Genomic DNA, 9,658 nt, shown 5'->3' with positions numbered 1-9,658 from the left:
CTCGAGTAGGAAGACTAAAAGAATAACCTATCAAAAATAATAACTACAACAACTTTTAAAGACATAGATAGTATAATAAGATTTAAATAGAAACAACAAAAAGTTAAGTGGCGGTGGGGGGGGTGGGGTTTTTATCAGTTTTTTCTTTGCTTGTTTTTGCAATTAGAGTTAAGTTGTCATCAGTTTAAAATAATGGGTTATAAGATGTTACTTGCAAGCCTCTTGGTAACTTTGAATTTTAAAACGTACAATAGATACGCAAAAATGTAAAGTAGGAAATTGAAACATACCACCAAAGAAACCCACTTTCACAAAACAGAAGACAGGAAGGAAGGAAGAAAGAGAAGGCCACAAAACAACCAGAAAACAAATCACAAAATGGCAATAATAAACCCTTATTTATCAATAATAACACTGAATTAAATAGACTAAACGACTCTCCAGTCAAAAGACAGAGTAGCTGAATGGATTTAAAAAAACAAAACCCAATGATCTGTTGCCTACAAGAAGCACACTTCACCTATAAAGACAAACATAGACTGAAAATAAAGGGATGAAAAAAGTTATTCCATGCAAATGAAAACCAAAAAACAGCAGGAGTGGCCATACTTGTATCAGACAAAATAGATTTTAAGACAACAACTATAAAAAGACACAGGGAAGGTCATTATATGATAAATGTATCAATTCAGCAAGAGGATATAATAGTTATTAATATATATGCACCCAACACTGGAGTATCCAGACATATGAAACAAATATTAGAGCTAAAGAGCGAAATAGATGCCAATACAATAATAGCTGGAGACTTCAACATCCCACTTCAGCATTGGATATATCTTCCAGACAGAAAACCAGCAAAGAAACAAGACTTAATCTGCACTGTAGACCAAATTGACCAAATACAGAACATTTTGTCCAAAGGCGACAGAATACATATTCTTCTCCTTAGCACAAGGATCAGTCTCAAGGATAAGACAAAATACAAAATAATTTTTGTATTTTTGTAGAGACTGGGTTTTGCAATGTTGGCCAGGCTGGACTCGAACTCCTGACCTCAAGTCATCCACCCACTTCGGCCTCCCAAAGTGCTGGGATTACAGGTGTGAGCCATCACACCCAGACTGGAACTTTGGAAACCATATAAACACATAGAAATTAAGCAAGACACTCCTTAATGACCAATGGATCAGTGAAGGAATTAAGGAAATTAAATTTCTTGAAACAATGAAAGTGGAAACACAAAAGCAGTACTAAGAGAGAAGCTTATAGCAATAACCATCTACATGAAAACAGTAGAAAGATATCAAATAAAAAACCCAAGCATGCATCTTAAAAAACTGGAAAAGCAAGAGCAAACCACACCCAAAATTAGTAGATGAAAAGAAATAATAAAGATCAGAGCAGAAATAAATGAAATTGAAATAAAAAAATATAAAAGATCAATAAAATGAAAAGGTACTTTTTAAAAAAAGATAAAATAGACAAATTGTTAGCCAATAGTTACACTTTAGCCAGGCTAGGAAAACATGAGAGAAGACCCAAAGAAAATCAAAGATAAAAAAGGAGACATTACAACTGATATCACAAAAATTCAAAGGACCATTAGAGGCTACTATGAGCAACTACATGCCAATAAATTGGAAAACTCAGAAGAAATAAATTCATAGACACATCAAACCTACCAAGATTGAACCATGAAGAAATACAAAACCTGAATAGATGAATAACAAGTAAGGAGATGAAACCCTTAATAAAAGGTCTCCCAGCAAAGAGAAGCCAGGGACCCAGTGGCTTCACTGCTGAATTCTACCAAACATTTAAAGAAGAATGAATATCAGTCCTTCTCAAACTCTTTCAAAAAGTAGAGGAAGAGGGAATACTTCCAAACTCATTCTACAAGGCAAGTATTATGCTGATACCAAAACCAGGCAAAGACACATCAAAAAAAGAAAACTGCAGGTCAGTATTGCTGATGAACATTGATGTGAAATCCTTAACAAAATACTAACAAACTGAATTCAACAACACATTAAAAAGATCTTTCATTATGACCAAGTGGGATTCATCCCATAGATGCAAGGATAGTTCAACATATGCAAATCAATGTGATACATCATGTCAGCAGAATGAAGACAAAAACCATATGACCATTTTAATTGATGCTGAAAAAGCATTTGATAAAATTCAACATCATTCTATGATTTAAAAACCTCAAAAAAAACTGGGCATAGAAGGAATATACCTCAACACAATAAAAGCCATATACGGCAGACCCACAGGTAGTATACTGAACGGGGAAAAATGAAAGCCTTTCCTCTGAGATCTGGAACAAGACAAATATGTCCACTTTAAACACTGTTATTCAACATAGTACTAGAATTCCTAGCTAGAGCAATCAGACAATGGAAAGAAATGAAGACATCCACCTTGGAAAGGAAGAAGTCAAATTATGCTTGTTTGCAGATGATATGATCTTACATTTGGAAAAACCTTAAGACTCCACCAAAAAACTAATACAACTGATAAACAAATACAGTAAAGTTGCAGAATACAAAATCAACATACAAAAATCAGTAGCATCTCTGTATGCCAACAGCAAAGAATCTGAAAAAAGTCAAGAAAGTAATCCCATTTTCAATAGCCACAAATAAAATTAAATACCTAGGAATAAACTTAACCAAAGAAGTGAAAGATCTCTATGAAGATAACTATGAAACATTGAAGAAAGAAACTGAAGTTGGCTGAACGTGGTGGCTCATGCTTGTAATCCCAGCACTTTGGGAGGCTGAGGTGGGCGGATCATGAGGTCAGGGGATCGAAACCATCCTGGTTAACACAGTGAAATCCCATCTCTACTAAAAATACAAAAAAATTAGCCAGGCATGGTGGCGGGCACCTGTAGTCCCAGCTACTCGGGAGGCTGAGGCAGAAGAATGGTGTGAACTTGGGAGGCGGGGCTTGCAGTGAGCCGAGATGGCGCCACTGCACTCCAGCTTGGGCGACAGAGTGAGACTCCGTCTCAAAAACAAACAAACAAACAAACAAACAAAAAAAAAACAGAAAAGAAAGAAAAAAGAAATTGAAGAGGACACAAAGCAACATATTAATTGATTGGAAAAATTAATATTGTTAAAATGTTCATATTACTCAAGCATCTACAGATTCAATGCAATCCCTATCAAAATACCAATGACATAAATAGAAAAAATAACCTTACAACTTATATGGAATCACAAAAGACCCAACTTATATGGAACCACAAAAGACCCTGAATAGCCAAGCCATCCTAAGTAAAAAGAACAAAACTGGAGAAATCACATTACCTAATCTCAAATTATACTACAGAGCTATAGTAAGCAAAATAGCATGGTACTGGCATAAAAACAAGACACAGACCAATGGAACAGAATAGATAACCTAGAAATAAATCCATACATGTACTGTGAACTCATTTTAAATAAAGGTGCCAAGAATATATATTGGAGAAAGGACAGTCTCTTCAACAAATGTTGCTGGGAAAACTGGATATCCATGTGCAGAAGAATGAAACTAGACCCTGTCTCTTGCCATATACAAGAATCAAATCAAAGTGGATTAAAGACTTAAATCTGAGACTTCAAACTATGAAACTATTAATACTACAAGAAAACATTGGGGAAACTCTCCAGGACATTGGACTGGGCAAAGATTTTTTGGGTAATTCCCCACCAGCACAGACAACCAAAGCAAAAATGGACAAATGTGATCACATCAAGTTAAAAAACTTCTGCACAGCGAAGGAAACAACAAAGTGAAGAGACAACTCACAAAATGGGAGAAAATATTTGCAAACTATCCATCTGATAAGGGACTAATAACCAGAATATATAAGGAGCTCAAACAACTCAATTAGGAAGGAATCTAGTAATCCAACTGAAAAATAGGCAAAAGATCTGGATAGACATTTCTCAAAAGAAGATATACAAATGGCAAATAGATATATGAAAAGGTGCTCAACATCACTGATCATCAGGGAAATGCAAATCAAAACCATAATGAGATATCATCCCATCCCAGTTAAAATGGCTTATATCAAAAAGACAGGCAATAACGAATGCTGGTGAGGATATGGAGAAAGGGAACCCTAGTACACTGTTGGTGGGAATGTAAATTAGTAAGCCACCATGGAGAACAGTATAGAAGTTCCTAAAAAAACCTAAATATAGAAATACCATATGATCCTGCAATCTCACTGCTAGATGTATATCCAAAAGAAAGGAAATCAGTATATCAAAGAGGTATCTGCACTCCCATATTTATTACAGCACTATCCACAGTAGCCAAGATTTGGAAGCAACCCATGTATCCATCAAAGACAACTGGATAAAGAAAATGTGGTACATATACATAACAGACTACTATTCAGCTATAAAAAAGAAGGAGATCTGTCATTTGCAAAAACATGGATGGAACTGGAGAACATTATTTTCAGTGAAATAAGCCAGGCACAGAAAGACAAACTTCATATGTTCTCACTCCTTTGTGGGAGCTAAAAACTAAACTGAAATGGAGATAGCAGAATGATGATTACCAGAGGGCTGGGAAAGGTAGTTGTGGGGAGTGAGAAATGGGGATGGTTAATGGGTACAAAAATATAGTTAAATAAATGGATTAAGATATAGTATTTGATAGCACAACATGGTGAGTATAGTCAACGGTAATTTGTTGTACATTTCAGAATAACTGAAAGAGTACAACTGGAATATTCATAACATGAAGACATGATGACTGTTTGAGGTGATGGACACCCCATTTACCCGATGTGATTATTACACATTGTGTGCCTGTATCAAAATATCTCATGTACCTGATAATTATGTACACCTACTATGTACCCATAAAAATTAAAAAATATTACCAAATTAAGTTTGCCAAGTCAGTAGTTCTCAAATTTGTTCAAATTGTAGAGTTCCTGGAGCTGGTAATTCATTTTGATGAGTATTATAATTGTTGCTATCTTAAGTTTAACACATGTAATTTTTTGCTTAATTAGATGTTATACAAAATTCTAATTTAGAACAAATGATTGCAGGAGCCAACTACTTTGAAAAATTATGAGGGGAAAATTTACAATAGAAAATTTTAATAATTTTTCTGCAAATTAGAAAATGCCTTTCATTTTACTCTGAATTCAAAATTCTTCTGTTTTTTGTCTGTAAGATGAAATCCAAATTTGGGGGACTGGTGTTTGGGGCATACATGTCTTTTTATCCTTCTATTTCTACTAATTCCCTCCATGACCTCTCTGGCAGAAAAACTGTGAGATACATACTGGTCTTAAACTTGTTCTATATGGCCTAGTCTTCTATTTGTTAAAAGATAGTTTTCAAAAATGGGTAAAATTGTTGTCATGCAGATATGCAGATATGAAACTGAACATGTGTTAAGAGTAATCTATTCATTAATCAATGAGGGGACCAGGTAGATGTTATAACCAGTTCAAAAGAGAACCCTAAGAACAGACACATTTATAGATCAGGAATATTCAAATGAATGTGTAAATGGAGGCAACACTGATTTTTCCACGTGGGGAAAGGGAGTCAGCTGAACTTCTACAGACAGGATAGACTGCGTGTCTACAGAAATTATTTAGTCTTGCTATCACTCATTTATAACTTACAGAGTTGCAAGATAGCCCAAGGACAGTGAAAGCATAGAATCAGATGACTGAAAAGGTATGTTGTATGTGGATAATGCATAGTTTTCCACTAAAGCATAATTTTTTCCTATACACTTGGTCTTGTTTTTTCCTGTCTTTCTGGATATTTAATTCTCAGCTGACCTTTAATATCTGCAGAAATGAGTTTTCTCCCTGTCTTTTTCACGTAGTCCTTACTGTCTAATTATTTACTTGCCATTTACTTGTATGGTACAGTATTGTTAACTATCTTTTTAGCATTTTTTAAATCTACTTAACTATATCATAAGATAATTTTATAGTCAGAAATTATATCAAATGTTAGACACTCAGTGATTATCTGTTGTTTGGAAAGAATATCTTCTCCCTCCTTTTTACTGTGACCTAAGTTCCTTAAACCTCTACCACTCCCTCCAACAACGTCAACAATGTCATGTTCAGCACTATTATATCTTGTGTAGCCTGGAATTAGTGAATTCTTAATGTTGGATTCCCCAGAAGAAAATCAGTATATTCAACTAAAAACAAAGCAAAAACCTTGGTTGACAACCTGCTATGTAGGCATAGCTTGAGTTCAACATATGTCTTAAAGAGGTTTTGATAGTTTAAATAGGTGTGATTTTTACCTAATGTTTAATAGCTATTTTCCATTTCTATCCATTTTCAACAGGTATTTACTTATGTTATCAGTTGTGCAAAGTGGGGAGGGATATTTGACTTGGGAATGAGGGATGTTTTCTGCTTCCAAAATACACGTCCTACAGAAAACCAAACACCGCATGTTCTCATTTATAAGTGGGAGCTAAAAATTGGGTATGCATGGACATAAAGGTGGGACCAGTAGACACTGGAGACTGCAACAGTAGAAAAAGTGGGAGGGGGGCATAGGCTGAAAAATGAACTATTGGGTACTGAGCTCACTGCCTGGGTGATGGGTTCAATCCTACCACAAATCTCAGCATCGTGTGATATACCGTTGTAACAAACCTGCACATGTGCCCCCCTGAATCTAAAATGAAAGTTAAAAATAAATACCCCCTACATAAACAAAATCATGAAGCCGTAATTCCCAGAAAAACAATTATATTCAGCTCATTAATTATGTGCTTATTTTCTTTATTGGTATTTACAAGTATATTCCATGTCCAAAAATTCTTGTTTTTTAAGTGTTTTGTCAGTTTTAGCTAAATATTTTAGTTATCGGTAAATAATGTTTATTTTTTCCAAGCACTAATTACAAAACTCCACTTCTTTAGATGAGAGATGCTGACAAACATTATATAAAACCAATTACAAAATGTGAAAGTAGCACACAGACGGATACACACATACTGCCACCAACAATTGTGAGATCATATGAGTGGAATGAATGGGAATTAAGAAGAAAAGCTATAAAATTGGTTTGTAACAATATTTTCTAAAATTATATGTTGGGGAATTTTAATCTGTTGTTAAAGAGTAGGTAAATTATTTATATAAAATAACGAGTTTTATACAGTGTTCTTTGCTAACAAAAATATAACTTATAATTTGCTAGGTTTACATTATAAGATTGTCTTCTAATTTTAAGCATATGTAGAACAATGGTAATTATCTATCTATCTATCTATCTATCTATCTATCTATCTATCTATCTATCTGTCATCAGTTTTAAAACTTGGTGCTAGTATTTAAAGCACTCCCAACTTCCTTTAATCACTTAAGGTATACCATTCTTTTTTTTTTTGTTTTTTGGACCTTTTCTATTAAAGCATAGATATTTTCCTCTGAACAACGTATTATCTCCAGACCCTGAGCACTCTCATCCTTCTGATTCTCAGTCACCTTAATTACAATATACCTACCCTTAAAGCCTGTCTTTGAAACTCTCATCCCTGTCCAATTCAGTGAAATTCCCCCCACCAACCCCTCTTTATAGTATCTTGTCATTTTAAACAACGAATATTTATAGTATGGAAAAAATAAAATCTTTTATGTCTGTAGCCCCTTTTTAGTATATTTTATCCATCTCTTTAACTGAAATCAGGTGTGGAAATAAAATGCCTACCCAAATGTGAACAAAGGGAGGCTATTTATTTAGAGCTTGCTATAGCAAGGGAGTCAGACACTGTCACTTGTTGTTTGGTAGACTGAAAGCATACAGAGGAGTAGGAAAGCTTTATAGTCAGAAAAGGGGGAAGCCTTTAGGTGTTCTCTGATTGTAGGTTGTTAACATGAGAAAACTGGAGGCAGGCTAACTAGAAGCAGGGCATTTTATGTGATTGGTTTGGTGAGCATATCTAGGTTTCTCTGGTTGGTCCTGAGTTGGGGGAGAAGGATCCAAAACATGGAGAAGCTGACTAAGTCCTCAACATTCTGGGTCAATTGCTACAGCTACAGAGGTTGAGACTGGCTTCCCCGACTGGTCGATACAGAGGCTGCAAGTTAAGGAGTTCTATTGTCACATATGGTCTAGCCTTTGTCCATTTGTATATTCAGTCTCTCACAGGCTTCCCATTGACCACATTATTTCCTTTGCTACTCACTCTGGTGGCAGCTTTTCAGTTTCCTGGCATGAGGAAGGATCAGTTTCCCTATATATCTTCCAGATCATTGTTCCATTAGTATTCCTTCCTATCAGTTACTCTTCTGTAGTTCAAGAAATGCCCAATCCCCATATTATTTTCTATTATCTACTAAACTCACTTGAGTTCATCAGACTTATTAGGTAACATATATATCCCACTACTTTGTTCTTCATGGGCTAATTGTCTAGCAAGTGATATTGTTTTGTTTTGTTTTTTTTTTTTTTGAGACGGAGTCTTGCTCTGTCACCCAGGCTGGAGTGCAGTGGCCGGATCTCAGCTCACTGCAAGCTCCGCCTCCCGGGTTTACGCCATTCTCCTGCCTCAGCCTCCCGAGTAGCTGGGACTACAGGCGCCCGCCACCGCGCCCGGCTAGTTTTTTGTATTTTTAGTAGAGACGGGGTTTCACCGTGTTAGCCAGGATGGTCTCGATCTCCTGACCTCGTGATCCGCCCGCCTCGGCCTCCCAAAGTGCTGGGATTACAGGCTTGAGCCACCGCGCCCGGCCTGTGATATTGTTACATTAAAAATATTTCGGTACCTCCTTGTAAGTGGTGTAACAGAAATGAAATGAAAATTCTACTAAATTAACATAGGTGATATTTTAGGTTGCTTTTGAGATACAAACAGGCAAAGAGGAGGAGGGAAATGATGGCTGGATAGGATATGAGAGATAGAGGTGGCAACATAGGTATGGACTGGAAATGTTAAGAGAATGGGGTATTCAGGGGTCTGAACTTCACACTGACTGAGCCCTCTCTTCCCATTCCTCAATCTCCACTTAATTCTGACTCTCACCTTGGGCCTTATTATTCCCTAGAACTGTATTATATTGAATGCCAGCTCCCCAAGTGTCACCTACCCAACCTGTGGATAAGACAAAGCTGAGTTTACTGCTTATAGCCATAAGGGAAAACACCACCTCAACAGTGCTTTGGCAGTGTCTCAGAAGAGGAACTGCAAAGTCAGAATTTATTGAGAATTTGAAGTTTGCTAAGGCAGGTCTTCCAATGACTGAGGTGGACTGGGGGTAGGATGGAGGTTTGAATCGGATTGGGTAAGGATCATGAAAAAGCAGTCCAGCATTGGTGGGAATAGCAAGAAGATTTTTTGAGGCAAGGGATGCAGACTCTTAGGACTGAAACTGTGTGCCGATGCTTACTACTGAAGAGTTGACACATCTTTGAGGTAGTACTGAAATGAGCAATCAAGTTATTTGCTTAGGCAAGAGTCTCTTGGAATGGTAAAATTATGCTAATGAAGACAGTGGAATAGTAAAGTCTTATTAATGTGGACAATAACCTGGGTGTTGGGGAGTAGTTTCGGTTCTCAGTCATCTGCAGTATCTCAAACTCTGAAAATGTTTCCTCTAATTCCAGGTGTCTCCTTCTTCACTCACATGCTATAATGCCTT

The 9,658-nt window shown here is 36.3% G+C and overlaps 1 protein-coding gene across 5 annotated transcripts in view; it reads left to right on the top strand.

The window, feature by feature from the left end:
- The window catches only part of LOC105496289 (cilia and flagella associated protein 206), a 55,785-nt gene that overhangs the window by 45,091 nt on the left and 1,036 nt on the right, over window positions 1-9,658 (top strand). For 4 of the 5 annotated variants that reach the window (XM_011766585.2, XM_024797435.2, XM_024797440.2 and 1 more), the window contains exon 12: window positions 6,937-7,080. The exons of the other annotated variant lie outside the window; for it this stretch is intronic. In XM_011766585.2, the coding sequence (XP_011764887.1) occupies window positions 6,937-7,080 (144 nt within the window). The remainder of the gene's footprint in view (window positions 1-6,936; window positions 7,081-9,658) is intronic. 5 annotated transcript variants of the gene reach the window in all.

Source organism: Macaca nemestrina, chromosome 5, assembly GCF_043159975.1.
Source record: "Macaca nemestrina isolate mMacNem1 chromosome 5, mMacNem.hap1, whole genome shotgun sequence".
Classification (NCBI taxonomy): Eukaryota; Metazoa; Chordata; class Mammalia; order Primates; family Cercopithecidae; genus Macaca; species Macaca nemestrina.
The sequence above is the reverse complement of the archived record's forward strand: the minus strand, read 5'-3'. Positions and strand labels throughout refer to the sequence as shown.